This window comes from Sylvia atricapilla, chromosome 1 (genome assembly GCF_009819655.1).
Source record: "Sylvia atricapilla isolate bSylAtr1 chromosome 1, bSylAtr1.pri, whole genome shotgun sequence".
In the NCBI taxonomy this organism is placed as follows: Eukaryota; Metazoa; Chordata; class Aves; order Passeriformes; family Sylviidae; genus Sylvia; species Sylvia atricapilla.
In genome coordinates this window covers 49,642,771-49,662,478 of record NC_089140.1, presented here as the reverse complement: position 1 = coordinate 49,662,478, position 19,708 = coordinate 49,642,771, and the positions used below count along the sequence as shown (strand labels likewise).

The window sequence follows — 19,708 nt, the reverse complement described above, 5'->3', positions numbered from 1 at the left end:
CTCAGAAATTTTCCTATCTGCTCTCTCAGTTTGGAATTGCCAAGTTGTTTATTAAATAACTATAAAGAGTTGCAAACTTCAGAACAGCAAAAGTACTGTCTGTTTCATGTGGCCAAAACCCTTTGGAGATGAGTTAATTCAACCTTGCTGATAACTAGCCCACTTTAGAATTACAGAATCGTTTAGGAAAAGGCCTTTAAGATCATTGAGTCCAGCTTGTTTACTGAATACTTACTCTCTTTTCCCCCCACACATTATCAAGCCTGCTAAGCAAACCCTCCTACTACCCTCCAGAGTCTTTCCCTTCTGGTTACATGAGCCAAAAACTTTCTAGGATGGCATATCATAAAAAGTTTTCTCTTCAAAGGTACAGTTTTTAATAGTTGAGACCAGATCTCCCAGATCATGCATCTCCTCTTTCAGTATTGTCAGCAGAGTATACTGCATGCAAGAACTGAGCTTTCAGTGGGAATAAAACATATGGCACATTCAGGGCAAGTCACATTAGTTATACCCCATTATTATCCATACCCATCACCCAGAGCAGAAATAAAGCTCCCCCTCAAAACTTCCTCCAGCATTTCCCACTTGTATCTCCAATTCATCTAGCTCAGCAGTTCTGAGTCTCCAGCCATTATCACTGCTTGTGATATCACCAGTCATACCAACTGGGACAGATTCGTTACTTTGGGATTCTGGAGACCTGCAAGACCTTTAGCAAGATAGAAAAGAAACATGATAAGCAGAATTGTTTAAGCGCTCTATGTATCCATTTCTCAGTAAAGGGTAACCAACAATATATTAAATAATACAGCAATCAAAAATCACTAGGGTTTTTTTGAGAGAACACATACGTCTAAGGCATTCACGGCTTTCTACTGAGTTTAATAACAAAATAGGATGCAACATTAAATCTGTAACATCTATGCTTGCGTAAGACAAAACACGCAAGTAAAACACAAGGCTTTTTTCTAAAATAATAATCTTCATTTTGAAGCAGCATATGCTGGCAGTCACTACCACAGCCAGGAACACTGGAACTGATCGTGAGCATAACATCCAAGATTTTGTGCAGTTGCCGTGAATATAATCACAGCATCTTCCAAGCTGGAAGGGACCCACAAGAAATCATCAGGTTCAGCTCTTAAGTGATGGCCCCTACAGGGACTGAACGCGTGACTAACACCATGCTCTAACATATGAGATGTGCTTTGAAACACAACAAAGAGCCATCAGTGAGCAGACACAGACAAGATGGAACAAAAATACTTCAAGGACTTTGCAAGCTATCTTTAAAATTCTTAGAATTTGTAACACTCTGCAGGTGACACTCATAAATTCTGCATGACTCTCTTCAGTGGTACCCAGACATGTAATAAGGGCAACAGGCTCAAACTGAAACACAAAAGCTCCACCTGAATACAAGGGAAAATCTCCTTTACTTTGAGGGTGACAGAAAATTGAACAAGCTGCCAAGATAGGCTGTGGAGTCTTCTCTGAAGATACTCAAAACCCACCTGGCTGTGACTCTGCTCTAGGTGAACCTGCTTTAGAAGGCAGGTTGGATTAGAGGATCTCGCTCCTGTGACTGATGCTTGCGGAGCACTGCATAATTCTCATTCATCCCACAGTCCAAACAGCTAAGGAGTCCTGTCACCTTATATCAACAGCAAGCAAAATGCCTTGCACTATTAAAAATACATCTTGAAAATTGAATTTCCAGTCTTAATGCCTAATTCTATTAATTTACAAGTGCAATAAGAAACTTTTACATTACCCTGTTAAGTAAGTTGCTAGCCCTCTTCAGGAAAAAGAGTACTGTCTAGGTTTTGCAGTAATCAATTTCATGACAACAGCCGCCCTCAGATGATGAATTTAAAAGCAAATGAATTATATTTGTCCAGCACGTGCTACTTCCTCAAGCTAACCCGACCTTTACTGACATACATGGCTCCAAAATAAATAAATCACGTGCACAAATGGAGTTAAGCCTTTATTATTTTCAGACCTCAAACTCAGAGGTTGCTACATGCAAACGCTGGCGGATTAAAGTCAATGGAGGAGGAGGGGGGGAAAAAAAAAAAACCTATTTCAGGAACATACTGCCGTTCGAGGCTACTCTGGGCGTTCCTGCTGTGTGTCAGAAAACAGGAAAAAAGGGAGAACACGCTCACTGCGGTGAGCGGTAAGGTCCGAAGTGCGAGTGGATCACGTTGGGAAGGCAGGGCGGAGCCGGCCCCGGGCGCGCAGCGCGGCCCCACAGCGCCCCCCGGCGGCGGCACCGCGGGGAGGAGACTATTCTAAATAAATAAATAAAATTTTTTTAAAAAAAATCGCCAATGCGAACACGATTGTCCTTGGCACTAAAACTGCGCTGTCGATCGCCTTATCGGCTGACCGACGTCAGAACAACTCGCAAGTGTTAACACTGTGAGGGAGCGATCGCTCTTTTCCCGTGGCTCCGTCTAAAAGACACACAACACTGAGGAAAAGGCGAAACGTGAGTCATCATCGGGCCGCTGTAAGGATACTGTATAACTTCCCAGGTACGGGAAAGTCACCTAAAGACGATATAAACAACCTTAAACTTACAGTGCGAACCTCAAGAAACCCATTATTCCTTCAATCGTCTAAAATACAGCGTCATACAAATCCAGTGGAGCAGCACTCTTTACGGCCTGCAGAAAACGATGGCAATCCCATGAAACATTACACCCAAGTACAGAGACCACGGAATGGGAGTGGTAGAGAGAAAAAAAAAGGAAAATAATCATCATCTTTCTTGTTTCTGAGTAAGAAACACAACCCGAGTGTGTACTATAGTTGCGGAGAGGGGGTGTTAACATTATGCCGTGAAAAAACCCTCAAATCCAAACCAAAACACCACCTAGCCAAAGATGAAGGCAAAACCAAAATCCCTATGACTGTTTCTTTAAGGACTGATGGGTAGAATCAGTAAAACATTAACCACCCTTCCAAAATTTCGGGATTCCCCGTTGTGCGAGGAGGGATGGAACTGGCACAAATGTAGTTTTACTTCTGCTCTTACTTGAATTAAAAAGTAACCCGGGGCTCTGTACCTCCCTAGCATGATGAATCATGGTCTTCCCGTGCCGAGCCCCGCCGAGCAGCCTCACCTTAAAATTACTGGAGTTGACCCACGCTGTTAATTCGTCGATCACTTTGTCAAGGCGCTGCTGGTCCTGCTCCAAATCGGGGGACCTCGCGGGATCGCCCAGGTACTCCAGCAGCTCTTGGCCGACCTGCATCCTGCGGCCCACGTCCTTCTGCTGTACCTGCTCGCAGAAATAATCCATGCCGGCAGGCTCCATCTTCGGACGCTGCGGAAAAGTTTCTTCGTCGGCGAGCCGAGGGCCTCAGGCTCGGCAGCGCGGGCAGGGCAGGGCGGGCGGCGGGGGCGCGGACAGGCCTGCCGTCCTCATGGAGCCGCTGCCGGCGCTCCCGGCTCCGCGCCCGCCGCCCCCATGCGCCCGGGAAGCCCCCGGCGGGAAGGGAACGCGGCGCTGCGCAGGGCTCGCTGGGAGCCGCTCACTCCTGCTCACGGCTTTCCAGCCGCCTCCGCGCCGTCCCGAGGGATCCCGACAGGGCTACCCGCCGCCGCCCCTCCTCTTCCCCGCCAGGGAACGGGAAATAGAGCTCGAGAACTGGCGCTGCGGCTGCAGGGGCTCGCAGGCAGTCCGGCCGCGGGCTCGGCGGGTCCCTGTGGGAGGTGCTGCCGCCCCCGCTGGCTCTGCCTTCTCTCCTCTCGCCCGAGGAGTGATCTGCGGGCCGCCTCTCACGGGCACCGCCGAGGCCGGGGCGGACCTCTCATGCTCCTGACACCGCGGCCTCCGGTGCCTCCTGCGCGCCCGCGGACCGGCTCCCAAACTTTTGTCCCGGCGGGTCTCAGCTCCGCCCGCTGCCCTCCACCGCCAGCCGGACCGGAGCGGGAGAGTCCCCGAGAGAGCCGCTCACGCTCCGCCGCGCCTTCCCCCGCCGGGCTCTGCGGCGGCAGCGCCGCCTCCGTCCCGTGGAAGTTGCGCCTCCCGCCGCCGCTGCCGCCCCGGCCGGCGCCAGGCGGACACACCGGGCGTGGCCCGCGCCGCCCCGCCTCCCGCCGCGGCTCCCGCTTCCCCCGGGAGAGCGCGCGGCCGCCTCCCGCCCCGCGCTGCGGCGGGACGGCCGGAAGGACGGACAGACGGATGGATGGATGGATGGGCGGGCAGAGGGCGGCAGTGCGCGCTCCCGCCGGGCGCTCCCCCGGGACCCCTGTGGGTCGTGTCCGGCGGCGGTGGGAGGCGCATGCGCCCTCCGCCCTGCTGGTCGCCGCGGTGCCGGTCCGGCGCCCCTGGGGAGATGGGGGAAGTGTTGGAAGAACGGGGGAAGAGGTGGGAAAGCTGCTGGGGTGCTTGGGTGCTCTCCTCCCCTCCTCTCTTCCCTTTCCGAGCGCGGTCCTGGCTTTGCCCAGCGATGCCCTGCAACCGCTCCGGCCTTTTTCAGTGTCCACGTATAAGGTGGAGAGATCCCTGTGCAGCCATCCCGGTGCTCCCGATGTGGTCGGCTCTGCAGCGTTGCTCTCCGCAAAATCGTGTTCCTTATCCGGAATTCGACAATACTCCAGAGAGACACGGATTATTAAATTCAGAGTTGTGCAAGCATGGGTCCTCAGTGCTATTTGATAAATCCAGGGCAACCCGCCGGACTTTCCGCGCCGTAACTTACCCAGAATCACTGAATCGCGGTTAGGGTTGAATGGGACCTCTGCAGATCATCTGGTCCAACCCCATGGGCAGGATCACCTAGAGCAAGTAACACAGGCACGCATCCAGACGGGTTTTGAATGTTTCCAGAGAGGGAGACTCCATGAACTCCCTGGGCAGCCTCGTACAGGGTTTCACCATCTTCAACTTAAACAAGTTCTTCCTCAGGCTGAGGTGAAACTTCTTGTGTTTATTTTATGGCCATTGTTTTAATTTAAGGTCCCTACTCCTCCTGTCGCTGAGCACCACTGAAAGAGTCCGGCACATCCTCTTGGCACCTGCTTTAGAGATATTTATCTGCATTAATGAGATCCTCCTTCAGTCTTCTCTAGACCAAACAGGCCTAGCGCTTGCAGTCTCTCTTCATAAGAGATGCTCCAGACCCCTCATCACCTTTGTGGCCGTGCTGGACTATCTCCAGTAGCTCCTTGTCTTTCTTGTGCTGAGAAACTCAGAACTGTACACAGAAGTTCACAGATGGCAATTTCCCAGGTAAAGCCCCAGCATGGCTGACCCACATGCTGACCAGCAGGAATCCACTTGAATGAAAACAGAGACCCTTAAGTGAGGAGCTGTGACTTTAGGTGTTGTTTCAGGGCCAGTTTAAACTAGTCCAAGTCCTCTTGATGATGGGAAAGGCAGCCCTCTCTGTCCCTCTGCATTGGCCTCTGAGGTCTCTGAAGGTACAATTATGGCTTTTACATGCAGGGAAAGGAGAGCAGAGGAGGTCACTCTTCCTCTTCTCCTGCCCCAGCTGCTCCGATTGGCCCCTGTCTTGTCCCTCGTGCCAGACCCTAAACACTCTGACCCCTTGGCTTGATTTAAGGGGCTAACTGAGCTGATGTCAGTGAGCTGGGCTGGTCCACAAGTCCTATGGGCAGAAGCATGGGACTCAAAGATGGGAAGCGTAACAACCTCCAACAGTGGCAGTGGATGGTGATGTTGGCCTGCTCCTCTGATATTAGGAGGGTTCACCTTACGCTGAACTGGAGGCTACTGCTGATGCTGGCAGTCTTTCTCTTCCCTGCTGTCATGTGTACAGTTCTTCCCTTCTTACACCAGAGGTGGTTTTTATTTATCTTCACTTAAACAGTTCAGAAAGATAATACTTTTATTAATTTTTCTCCCTTTTTTAAAATCACATAACTAGCTTTTTTGCTGATTTAGATTCCTAAATTTTCTCACTGAGGGGTTAAGCAAGTACCAGAATTGGAGCAGGTAAAGTAGAAGCAGACAGCTGGAAGATACGGGGAAGACGAGGGCAACGACAGCCTTTGTGCTATGAGAGCTCAACATAGTTCCAAACCACCAGAGTCTGGCTGTCTCACTTGTCTTGTTAGTCCTTACACTGAGGAAGAGTGAACCTGCAGGAAAGCAAGGTACTCCCTTCATTTGGCTGCTAGATTTTGACTGAGGAACCACACCTGCAAATTGCTGCTTCACAGCAATGCAAACCAAACTAAATTGGTGCTACAGTGTTTCTACTTGTTTGCTTCTCACAAATCCTTTTCTCAGGAATTCTCCACTTTCTTTCCCTCCCATTGATCTGGGGAAAAAACAAAAAACCTCTCCATCCACAAGTGTGGCAGGAGGCAAGACAACAGCAGCCTTTTGTTGATTTTGGTGAGATGCAGCAAATTTAGGATCCTGTGCTTCATCAATCCCTAGGCGTTACAATAATGAAGATTGTTAAAAAGATTGAAGATGCCTTTGAAACAGAAATCTATGTATTTACTTTGAGCTTATTATAATTTACAAGATTATGAACTGCTCATTGTGTTTTCATAATGGATTTCCCTGTGCACTTATTAAGAAAAGGAATTCTGGATGGAGCTGAATAATTCTTGTCTTGTGTGGGCACTGCCACTTATGAATATATGGAATTACAGATTGCTTTTTTAGGAAAATGTGACCCAAGAAACTTCTGGAAGTGAAAAAATAAATTTCAGAAAAGTAAAACTGGATTGCTCTATTTTTAATCAGTGCACTAGAACCTGACTTACTGGCATTGTGTGTTTAAAAAGCAAATATCTTGCTATGAAAGTTTTAAAAGTAATTGTTTGCCTAATAATATTGGCTAAATAGAAAAGAACTGAGTAGATACTGGATTGTTGGAGTATTAATAGCTCTAAACAATTTCTGTTCTTGTCCAAACTATCTGAAAAAAACCCCCAAAGTGGTATAAAATTCACTTTTCATTACAGTCCGCATTAAGGTTAATCTCTGAAGAAGGAAAATCCTAAGCAAACAGGGGGTAAGGCTCATGACACTCTTTCTTTGAATTTCCCTCAATTCAAAGCAAATGCACTGATTAGGTAATCCACTTGCTGTGACTAGCATTGAAACTGAGGGGGAGGGTAAAGTATAATGAGACGCACTTGAAATATCAAAACTATTTTGTCAGCTCAAAGATGGCATTGCAAAGCTATGCTGAGGGCAAAAAGTCATGCTGGGCTATGTGGCCTTTTTTTTTTTTTTCCGTTTCACGTAATAAGGGTTTTCTTAAAAACCACAGTAGAAAATAATTGTCTTGCTGTAAAATCAGAGGTTTAGACCACTGTATTTCATCCTGTGATCCTGTGACGACTGCCATGACTACTTCCTTTATACAGTATTGATTATGGATACACAGTTTTGATGTACTGTTATTGATATAACAGCAGAAAATGGATATAATTTTTATTTCTGAGGTGTTTGGCGAAGATTAAGGCAATTTCTTTTGAAACCTAGCACTGAAAGGGTTTTTTTTTAGTGTTTTTTGCTTGGTTGGTTGTTTGGGGATTTTTGTGTGGGGTTTTTTTGTTGTTGTTTTTCGGTGGGTTTTGGGGGGGTTTTTTGGTTTGGTTTTGTTTTGTTTTTGTTGTTGTTGTTGTTGTTGGGGTTTTTTTGTGGGATCAATAAATATTTGTTGACTTTTTCCTCTGTAAACAAATAGCTTTTGGATTTGGCAAATAGAGCCTCTGAATGCTCATTTCCTTATTTAGCAAGGCAGGAGTAACACTCAAACACCGAATCTAGAGCAGTCCCTCAGATTGTACAAAGGACATGGTTTTGTTGTAGATGTTCTCACAGAGTCCTAGTGGACTTTATACCTAGCGATGTGGGCTAGGCTCCAAAAAGAAGGCATTTTCATTCAAGCCAAAGATCTCTTAAAGCTTCTTATTCTCAGTTAAGGAGATTGCTTCCTCTGGAATGCAATCTGCTTTTTGATATGCAAGCATGTGAGCATAAATCCACCACTCCTGTGTATTTGTACAATACATAATATTTTGTAGAGCAATTAAGCCCTCTAATTTAAGACAGAATCAAAGTTTCCTTCATACTTCTCAATGTGACTTGCTAACAACCAAAGCAATTGCAGCAGGGGCTGAGGTAAATGACACTAATCCGGTGAGGTGCATTCCCAACCTGAATTGCACACCAAACCTGTTTCTACGCCCCCATCCCACCTGAGTGTGCTGCACCATTCTCGCACGTATTATCCTGTTCTGCAAAAGGCGAGAGCTGTACCAGCGGGCTGGGGAGTGAGGATGCCGTGCCCTTTGTTCCTTTGGCTGATAAGAAAGCATGCAGCATGCTTTAGGCTCTGTTCTACTCTCCTTCCTTTGCTAGCAGTAAGCCTTAACAGGCCCAGAGCTCATGCAACCTGGTTATCAATTTTCTGTAGCAGGCCTGCAGTCACTGCAGCAGAAAAGCTACTTCCATAGACTGACTTCCCGTTCTGAGAAACCCTTCCCACACAAAGGATATGATCCCATTGCTGAAAGAACCATAAAAATCCCCTAAAAAGCCTCTGGTAAAAAGTTGTCTTCATCACAAATAGTGGACATGGGCCATAATAATTAAAATAGAGTGAATTTAAACATGAGTCACTCAGAAAGTTCCCATAAATTACACTTGATGTAGCCTTGGTTGACACAGAAGAAATCCAGGAGAAAGTTGTCCTCCCTGTTGGATTCCCCAGGAGCCGGGTCGGCACTTCTACAGCATGTTCCACCCCTGGGTACTTGTTCAAATCAAATGTTCAGATTGTGTCTTGGATGTGGTGTCCTTCAGTCATGTGCCACCTGTTAATGTCTTCTGGAAGAACCACAGGCTTTTATTTTTTTATGAGTTGGAGATCAGTACACTGAGGATTTTCTTAATACTGTCAAGAGGTAAAAGACTGTTCTATTTTAAGAAGAAATGTGGCAGACTTTGTTATCCATGTTGTATAGGTATTTATTTTGCATCTTTTCTGTCATTCCTTTGCAAAAGGATGATGTGTATCCTTCCAACCTGAATTTATCACTGTTGATAACTTTAGAGTATCATTTTAATTCCTCTGTCTGAGATTAACAATATCGGAATAATGAAGTAATAAATATCTTTTGAATATAAGTAAATAATCCATGAAGGATTGTGCTGCTGCTGATATTGCAATATATGTACCAAGCTAGTTGAAGACTTGCCCGTTTTTCTCATAAGGTCTTATAGATGAAATCAGATGTAACTGTATTGAAAATGTACTCGGTGAACTCAGCTACATTTAGTCTTGTGCTATGAATGTTCTTGAAATTATGTATTTAGTAGAGCTTTCATGTGCTTATTTATAAAGCAGTCAGGAGCTGAAACCAGTATTTTTCCTGTACATACAAAGTTAATTTGATCACAGAAATGAGGTATGAGGGGGGATCAGTCTGATACCTGATTACTGGATTTCTCCAAGGCATTAATTTTTTCTTTATTGTTTTAACATGTAGACACTGCAATTAAATAATTCACCCTGATAAGTCTTTTATGCGTCATTTGCTAATTTTCTTGATTCATGTGATATAGAGAAGGAAGAACAAATAAAAACTACAGGTGATAAAAAACAGTGTCAGAATTAACGTGTAAGTGACAACTTGTCTTTCATCATGTTAGTCTACCATGCCTTATATAATTACTCAAAGCACTGGTGCATAACTTGGCATCCTTTATGCCCTCTTTGCACAGCGATGGAGATATTTGTCTCTAGTGATAGAAGTGTTTGACTGTGGTTTGTCAAGCAAAAGTTTGTGTCTGTTTTGTGTGGCAGGTTATTTGCTAGACTTTTATCAATTTATGTGGATTTTCTATCTTTAAATTTCTATGGAGGAATGTAGTATGCCAGTGTTCTGTGTTAAACCTTAATTGCTATATAATGATTTCATGTCTTGGAAAAAAATCTAGGATGAAGTAGCTCAACATAATATAGTCCATTGATATAAAATTTCCTGAATTTTTAAACTTAATAATTTGAACTTTTAGTTAAAGTACCTGTGAAAACTATTTCAGTATAGATGCAATTACCTTTGTATTGTAATGCTACCCTTTGTAACAGCAGCATGAAAGAACAAGAAAAGGGTCCAAAATATTTGTGTCATCTGACCTGAAAAGTAAGAGCTGGTGAGAACACAGTGTACTGCAGAGCAGTATCAAGGGATGTGTAGCTGGGTGCATTTTGGCCTTGAGATGGCAAAATCTCTGTCCTTGCAAAACAAATCATGGCATTTTCATTATCTGCAGGAAGATTGCAAGACAGTGAATGCACTGAAGAATATGAAAAAAACGTGCAGAATGGAGTCTTTCTCATTACATAGCTACAACTCACCAAACCAGGCAGAGCAGCGATACTCATCCTAGTAACACTAGTGCAGTGCCAGCCTCTGCCCCCGTTTACACAAAGCAACCCACTTCTCACTGCATGGGAATAAGAATGGGAAGTGAAAAACACGTATGATCTGATTTGTTGGACTCTGGTTGGGCTTGCTTTTGTTTCTGTAGTGCAAGTCCTTCTATAAATAGGACAGACTCAGCCGTCGTTTACTACTCATGGAACTCCTACATCAGCAGTATTGATCCAAGGAAGGTTTCCTGAGGTAAGAAATTGCAGGGTTCTTCCTCAAACGGGGAGAAAATTTTCTAAACATACATGTGATATAACACATACTGATGCATTTACATACACATAGTTTAAAATTCATTTTTTCCCTAAAGAACTGTGTGCATTTACGTGTTGGGATTAGGCCGGCTGAATTTTTTTGGCTGATTCTGACGTGTTTCTCCGCTGTAGTTTGCTGAAGTTGTCTGGCTGCTTGAGAGCTCCCTCTCGTGATGAAGTCTCCTCTAAGGAGATTCCTGACCAAGTATTCCCGACCGAAGGCATGAGGTTGGATTTTTTTTTTTTTTTTTTCTTGGCTGTCACCCCTTCTCACACAGAAACCTACCGGTTTGTATGGATGCAAATATCAATCGGTATTTTGGGGGAGAATTTCTGTAAACGAGTATACGTATGAAAGAAACGTAAGTACTCATCTGTATTCTAGGGAAAAAATTGTCATGAATGATTTTAATTTTTTGCCCTGCAAAGAGTACATTACTGTCCTTCTCTAGAATAGTTTAGGGTCTCTTGGATCTGGTGCTGCTGAACCTGCTGTTTAAAGCAGACTCGACTCACTACGGCCATCACCAGCTTTGACCAAACGCCCACTAGTATGGGTCTGTGCTGTACAAGGGTGTGTTTTTATTAAATTTATTTGCAGTACAGAGCTGCCACCCATTCTGGGCAGGAGAAGTACTACGGGTTTCAGAAAGGAAGGTTCAGGCATTCTCCTCTCTCCTCCCCTCCCTCCCCCACGCCAGGTCCTGATCTCCTGGGAAAGGCTGAGCATCTGCAGCATGACGGGCTAAAGCAGCAGCCACAAACGCTGCAAACCTCCCGCACAGCGCCGTGGGGACACTGCGGGCTCTTTGTCCCTCCTGGGAGAGATGCTGAGTCCCGGCTTTTGGGACTGCACCGGCCGGCACACGGCGGTGTCAGCGCTGCTTCTAAGGATACACACAGAGCGCACCCATTCTCCCTGTTTTCCTCTGTCTAAAGTCGTAGCCCGTACAAATCTCCCAAGCTGGGCGGGATTATGCGTTTTAGAACGAATGTTTAAATGAGATAAATAGCTATAAAGACAACTCTGAAAATAATAGCACTGTAAGTTGAACAAAACAGTGGGAAAAGTAAGGGGAAAGACAGGAAGATTGCTTTTGTGTTATGTGGGTTCTGAATTGGACTCTTTTAATTATAAGTAGTTCAATTAATGGTATTTTAATGATCAATAAATAGACCACTCTGTCAAGAAAATACAGCTTTTAGTCACATCTAAAGATCATCTAACTGGAAAACAAGTAACAAAACGACATGATCCAAGCAGCTCAAAATCACACAATTTTGAAAACTAAGACTGGATTCAGATCCTATGCCTCTGACCAGTATTAGGGATTGGGCTTGTTATTTTGGAGCTTTTTTTGTTTATTTGCAGAAAAAAGATGAGATACTGATGTGATGTGTATGGACGGGATCTCTTAAAGAAAGCATGTGGAAATAAGTAATAATTACTTAAAGAAATAGAAAAATTTCTTAAAGTTAAAATGTAGTGTAATTGTTAAAATGTAATATTATTGTCAGAACTTAAAAGAGAAATAGTTATAAAAGTATATAGTTATAAAAACATAGGCACAAATTTAATTAAAAACCCATCATGTTTCAAATAATTATTCAGAACAGCCTCAAACTTTTCTTTGATGTTTACTGAACCTATGTAGACTTTCAGTTTACTTCCAAATAAATCCTATACCCACTAATTTTAGTAGTGAACTTGACAGTGTTAGGTTAATGATTGGACTTGATGATCTTAAAATTCTTTTCCATCCTAAATGATGCTATGATTTTAAATTACTTGCTTCTAGCAGATACCTTTCTACACACCCATATAAGAAATTTGATATTCATTTGCCCCAATCCATAAAGTTGCAGTTAGAACTTCCATAAACCAATGCTTAGGTGCCAATTTATTGATGTTCTATTAAAAAATTAGGTTACTTTACCATTTCTACATTCTATAAGGGAAATTATTAGAGCAGTGAATGTACATATTGAAAACACAGGCACTTTGAAGAGACAAAATTTCTTAGAGTCAAATTACGAATAGGGGTTTTGTTCCCCTTTTAGAGGCTCTATTTTTCCACTGAGAGAACTCAGTTATCCCACACTGCAGGTCTGGGGGAATATTTCACTAAAGATGAATCAAGAAAAATCTGTCACAATATAGGAAACACTATGATTTTTTTAAAAATATAAAATCCCAAGTAATATAATGCAAATTTGTGGCAGCAACAGCGCACTCTTTTTAATCTGCTTTTGACTGAGTAATGATGATGTCTGTGATATCTCAATTATGAATTCCCTTTTTTTTTCCAATATTGCATGAGTCACAGCAGAGACATTCTTGTATTCATTGCCAGCATTTAAAGACAATAACCAGCCTATTTAGGAGTAAATTCCTATTGAAATCAAAATTTCAGCCTGTGAGTGTTTCTGCACACAAATGTACCCTGTGCTATGGATTTTCCAGAACATACACCCCATGCATAAGTGGGCAAGCATGTCAGTGCTCCCAGTGACAGCAGAAGGAAAGCCCTACCATCCCCAGCATGGTACACACCTGGCTTTGCAGTGGATGTCTGAGCCATTCCCTGTGTTGACTCTAAGAGCTGTCATGCCAGATGCTCGTAGCAAATCAAGAATGTATAGAAATGAGGGTGACTAGCTAAAAAAGTAATCTATAACCAGACTTTTAGTTTATTCAGTTTAGATACCTGCTTACCTTAAACATTTTGGCTCATTTTAAAGTAGTTTAAATGCCAATCTACAGCCTGATCCTTTCAGGAGGAAAAGACTGTGAAACCTCTGCTAAAATAATATAAATTTGGTGACCAATTTAGTACCTTGTGGTTTTTTTTTTTTTTTTTTTTTTTTTTTTTTTTTTTAATAAAACAATGTTCTTTGTTCTTAGGTCTTGACAATGTAACTTTTATTCAAGGATCTTGGTATCAGGCACATGGATGCTCTTGTAGGTTCATCTTGAATCCTGTGAATGACACGGGGATCACTGCAGCAAGGACTGCAGCCAGAGCAGGCTGCTTTCTAAGGCAAGGAAAGTCACCAGCTGGGCAAGCTGGAGTAGAGGGTCCCACTGAGGCCTGTGCTGGAGCAAGGTGAGCAGAGCTGTCCCCTGGTAGTGCCAGGGTCAGCCAGCAGCTGGGGGGCTGCCACACTGGTCACAAGGCACGTTCCAGGTAAAACAGGTGTCTGACTTGGGCACACCACGTACTTCTGCTGAGGGCAACAGATGGAACTTAAGCACTGCTCCTAAGTAAGGTAAGGAGGCCTCCAAAGGGGCTTCTCACAGCTCTTTCTCACCCACCAGATATTCTCAGCCATATGATGCAAGCTTATACCACATCAGTGCTGGGTTCCAGCACAGGCAGTCAGGCCTCTGCTGAGGGAATGCACTCAAGGATTCTCATACAGTGGATTTAATAGTATTTTTGTGGTCTCTGACTTCTTGCATGCAATTAAAATAACCTGGTTTCTTACCTCTGTATATACTCTCTTGTTCTCTGAAGTGTAAAAATACATGTTTCTTTATGTGTATGAAAATGGCAGTGTTCCTTTGTCTTAAAAGCTTTAAACATTTGAATGTAGAACTTCTACTTCACTTCTGTCACAAAGCTACATGGCAAAGGAAGAGTAAGAGCAGTAGAACCAGTCCATCCAAACTATGGATTTGAGATGGACCTGAATGACAACATCTAAAATTTCAGCAGAGAATCTGATTTTCTACCCACAGTTCACATTTATTCATCTCTGTGGCTTTGCTGTAGAACCACTGGACGTCTGAGGACTCGAGCTGGTTTCAAAACTTTAGCTGCAGACTTGCACTGAGATTCAGAAACCCAGAAAATCCTGTTACGACAAGGCTTAGTGTCAGCTCTTACCTAAGCACAACTTCCCCTGAGTGCAGTGAGTTGCTCAAGTATGAACTTCTGAAGTATGCCCAAAAATAGGAATGAAGCACATCTTGGCAATTCCTCATATTTATGAAAGCAATCCTGGGGAATGTTGACATTTTCAAAACTAGCATCTAGTTATATGTATATTTGGGAAAAAAAATGAGGCACACTTCAACAGAAAATGTTTTATTCTCTCAACCTTATTTTTCTGAAGCATGTATGATAAAAGTGCTTTCCAATAATCCACTTTACTTCTTTGAGCAAACACTTTAATCAATCAGATTTTGGTAACTGAAAAGACATTTTTGAAAACTTGTGACATTTCTCACATTTTGTATCACTGCTTTCCTTTCCCTGGGATCCTGGAAGTTCCACAACCACTGTGATCTCTGGGTTTCTCAGGGACAGATTAGAGCAGCAACATTCTCCTTCTTTGATGCAATGTAATCGATACCTTGATGCTGCTTCAAGAAGTGCTAACTTGAGCCTAGGGAATGAAGCAGATACTCTGGCTATGTCTATACTCCATTTGAGGTTACTCTATCTATGTTCACACTGCTGACTGCAGCATGCTTCCAGGGATCTCCATACATAGGGATTTGCCTCAGATATATCAGAAAGAGAAATCAGACCTTTTGGCTTTGAAAGTATTTTCGAGTGCATATGTGTGCAGCCTGGTGTGTTTCAAGATGCATGTTTGTGCAGACCAAAAGCTGCCTTCAGGGCAGTGTTGCAGGAAGAATGGTATTTGTGTGGTTATGACCATATTCCTGGCCAGACCAGGAGCTTTATTCAAGGAGAGTTATTCAATACAAAATACTTCTCCTGTTCTCATTAGCATAAGTTGTAGCCAGAGCCCGTCACAGTCAGCTCCAGAGAGTCTCACTAGGCAGTGCTTGGTGTCCAAGGGTCTGGTGTTCAGCTGGCATTGCTGGAGGAAGGTCTGCAGCTGCAGATGAAAGCCGAAGTGAAAACAGGTATAGCTGCTGTGGCTGTGTTTGTCTCCTACCAACCCTGCTTTGTGTTTGTCACTGTAGGTGCTGGGCAGACTCTGGCTCTGACAGTCACCGAGCACTTGGCCCTTCTGGAGCTGGAGTGTGGCCTCCTCTCCTGTGCCTTCTCACTGTGTAGTCAGCCTAGCAAAGAGGACAGCTGAATAGCCCAGCTGTGCCGCAAGGATACCTGAAGAAGCACATGGCAGGTGAAGGTGGATGCTGGTGGTGCAGGCTGTGGTGTGGCCCTGTCACTGTCCTTGCAGCAGGGCCCAGACCTCCCCCTTGCATGCACTGGTGGACATGTGAGGAGCATCCTCTGCGGCCTTACTGAGGTTGTCCTCTCTGCCTCAGGGTGTGCATAAATAATTGATGCTCTCTGGCCTCAGGCAGTGTACAATCTAGTGGAAATACAGCTGAGATGACAAAAACTCTATCAGAAACCTTAGTTTTAACTATACTCTACCTTCCATGCCAAGACATGGCCATTACATGAAAAGCCAAGAACAAAATTACCAAAAAATTTTTTCTGAGCCATAACTGTGTCCATGTGAATGACTAATCCAAACAATATTTTTCAACAAAGGGCAAAGATAATGCACATTATCTTTCACGGAACTGGGCAATAGCTATGTAACTTGCTTGAATCCAATCTTTATCGGCTTTAAAATGTGTCTGTAATCTCTCCTTATAAGCATATAGACCTCAGCAGGTGTTTTGCCTGAAGGGTTGTACAGCAGCGGGCCTTCTGAGAGCAATCAAGCCAAAGCACATCATATGCTTTCAATATAAAACTGTTCCAGCTATTTTTAATATTTCCAGCTGTAATTAACTCACTCCTATTTAATGTACCACCACTATAGTTTAATTGGAGATTACTTTCTTTCCAAAACCACTAACTAGCTGTTGGTTTTATGAACGCTGTTTTGCTCCCACTCTGATAAACATCCATTATATGATAACATCTGACTTAATTTTAAAAGTGTTCCGGTCACTGTTTTTTATTTCATGTGACAGTAATCATAAAAAGAGAGCTAATCCTCCAACAAGGAGAAAATCCAATATTAAATTACATAGCAGCTTTGTACAGTGTAATCTTTTCACTCTGAGAGATTAATTTTATCAGCATGGCATTTGCAGCTGGTAGTAGATTCAAGACATACACTACTCCTCTCGGGAGATAAGTCAAAACCATGGCATGAATATTATTACTTGTAGCTTTATCTTGTGGCTAGGAAAAAATGAGCTCCTTATCATTTTTATCAATATCCTCGATTTATGTAAGCAAAGCTGAGGGTAATGGTGGAAACGTGATTCACATGGTAATTGTTTTTAAAACTTTTTTCATTCCTTTCTAAAAGCGAGTTTTTAAGTCAGGAGGAGAAAAGGGCATTTTTCCTCTCGATGGTGACAGTGTTGTGTGTTGTGCAGTGACAGTGGTGTGACAGCTGCCTCCGTGGTGTAATGCAGAGCTAACTGGCTTGCAGCAGTGCTTCTGGAGGCTTTTGCTCTGAGAAGTACTTCTGCTGGGGCTACCTCAGGAATCTCTGCCCTGCACATTAAATAAATGACCTTGAATATTTCCATCTATTTTCATGTGTGACCTCTTTACAGTTATATGGTGCTTCAGATAGAATTTCTTTTTTTGTTTGTGCCCTATTTCTTGCAGTTGTGTTCCTCCTCTGCAGCACACTAATATTGAGAGCAGTACAAAACTGAGGCAGTGTCAGACAGCTTAGTTCTCTTCGGGTGCAGTACAGAGCAGAAAGCAAATGGAAGGAATAGGTGTTCATCTCCATTCCAAAGTTGCCACAGGCCAGTTTGGTTCCTGGAAAAATTCCAGCTACCGTAAGAGTTGCCCTAACTTGTACCATAATTGCTGTGTTTTCCATAGGACTTTTCAGCTCTCTGCATGACAGGTACTGAAGAACATCCTGGCCACACCCCAGACAGCTCTCATGCTGGCCCACACACAGAAAGATCTTTAGCAAATATTACAAGTCTAGCAATTTAATTTTTTTTGGTGGGGGGAAGACCTCTTCTGGCGCAGGTAGAATGTGAATAAAAGTAGAAGAGGAAAGTCAGGGACAGCTAATGTCCACAGTATGTTAATAAATTCTACTGCAACAGAAATCCCTGGTTCTCTTGCTGGGCCTAGCATGAGATTTCTTCTGGGAAATAACTTCTCTGGTATGTTTATGATAGATCTATTAAGACACAATTTCTTCAATTATTGTCCAACTTTAAAAAATGTTCCCAACTCTTTGCAAAGACCCTTGCACTCATCTATGGTTATCTATTAGGTATTATGGCAAATAAAACCATGCTCCTTGTGTCTCTTATTGAGCATCCAAAAGCCTTAAAAATTTTACACTCACCTTACTCAGGGCGCCCTAAGCTTGCTGCTTTTTCACAAGTACTGTGTCATCACGTCAGCTTCTAATAATTGCCTACAGTCCTCCTTTCTTTACAGTATTCTCTTTTCCATTTCCTATAGAGTCACCATTCTTATTTCCTCCATTTCCCTGCATATAATCTGGTTAATATGCCAATTTTTTTTATGGTTTATTATTCCACATGAGCAAGGGAGAACACAGTAGAGGAAATAAGCTAAAGCAACCTTTTTGTTTGTCAATGATGAGATTCAGTGTCAGCAAACTGTCACAGACCAAGAGTGGAGATGCCTGGGTACAACCATAGCAGTCCTAAAAAAAACATTCTGGTGAGCCTTAATTTTTCATCTTTAATTTTTACCTTTGCTCTTAACAAATAATACATCTCAAATAAAATTTCTCATCTCTTACTAAGCTGTTGGTTTTTGGGTTTTTTTTGCATTTTCTTTGATGTGCATGTATTTAGACCTTACTTATGAGTTTTATACAGAAGGAGAGAATTACCATTGAATGACTGCATACATTTCTGGCCAATAAAACATAGCATTTAAAGAATTAGCATATAAACACCAAGTACATTGAATGAAAAGTCATATTGAGTCATCTGCATAGTAGAGAAAAAAAATTCTTTAGCTGCTTCATCCCTGCAAAAAAGCACGGATAAAGTATTACCATGCCAAGCAGGTAATACTGGTAAGATCAAAATGGAAAAAGAGACATGCATGAGATAGAACAAAACACATCATGGGAAAATGAATTGACCTGCTAGGATGACTCACATCCAGCTAACCAATTCAAAGTACATTTTTGAAGCCCATAAAAAGTGGAGGAAGCAGATGCTGTAAGTGCAGGTAGACATAGGGGTACAGAAAGGATGCATAAGACCAGGAGCCTGCAAGTAGACAGACACATGCACATCTGGTGTTATCAGAGTTACAGAAGCATGAAGGATTGTACCAGTAGAGAAGTGGTTAGCCTTTGATTTTAACTTTGTGAAATTCACTTGCTATCCTAGGGTGATTCCAAAGGCAATTTAATGTCACTTCTGCCTAGTCATAGTCAAATTCCTAGCTGAGTAGGTTGGAGGTAATGCCAGCTGATTGTGAAAGTGACTGCTGATAAGCCTGTCAATGCTTGCAAGAGAGTGGATAATAATTGAGCATTCATTAAAACATAATAGTGGAAATAGGAGTAACCTATCTTGTATTCCTTGAATTATCTTATTTGTATGTCACCACCTCTGTATCTGAAAGGAGAGGAAACAGTGTTAAGTACCTAGGCCTACCAACATACTAGTTTGAAAGGAATGCAACACTGTAGTTTATAAATCAGCCTGAATGGAAATTGTATGTACAAACGTTGGCTGAATGTTGGGTTCTACAGAAGGAAATAGCACTTAAGGAACTCATTACAAAAATTTCAGTCGGTCTGTATGAAACCAAGAACTTTCTGGACCTGCAGAGGGAATCCATGAAGGAAGTATTAGGGATAAACTCATGAGCTTGCAAAATATAATTTGATTTGCATGATAAATTCCTTACTGTAAGGTTTACATACCAGCATTAGTCAAGCCCTGTCCAGGTACTTTATGTCAGGATGAATCATATATGACAAATGGTGCACTGAAATCTGCCTAATTTATGTAACTTTTGCAAAGGTGTTGACTGAAGTGCAGTGTCAGACCACAAACTGGCTCATCCAGTGTCTCTCAAAC

At 43.0% G+C, this 19,708-nt stretch overlaps 2 protein-coding genes across 17 annotated transcripts in view; one reads left to right on the top strand and one right to left on the bottom strand.

The window, feature by feature from the left end:
* Positions 1-4,078, bottom strand: part of CLASP2 (cytoplasmic linker associated protein 2) — a 140,839-nt gene extending 136,761 nt beyond the window's left edge. For 9 of the 16 annotated variants that reach the window (XM_066322252.1, XM_066322262.1, XM_066322255.1 and 6 more), the window contains exon 1: positions 3,138-4,077. In XM_066322252.1, the coding sequence (XP_066178349.1) occupies positions 3,138-3,332 (195 nt within the window). In that variant the 5' untranslated portion in view covers positions 3,333-4,077. Of the gene's footprint in view, positions 1-3,137 lie in introns of all 16 variants that reach the window. The other 7 variants (XM_066322207.1, XM_066322240.1, XM_066322220.1 and 4 more) reach the window with 1 other exon arrangement.
* The window catches only part of FBXL2 (F-box and leucine rich repeat protein 2), a 411,994-nt gene that overhangs the window by 247,872 nt on the left and 144,414 nt on the right, over positions 1-19,708 (top strand). The window lies entirely within an intron of this gene.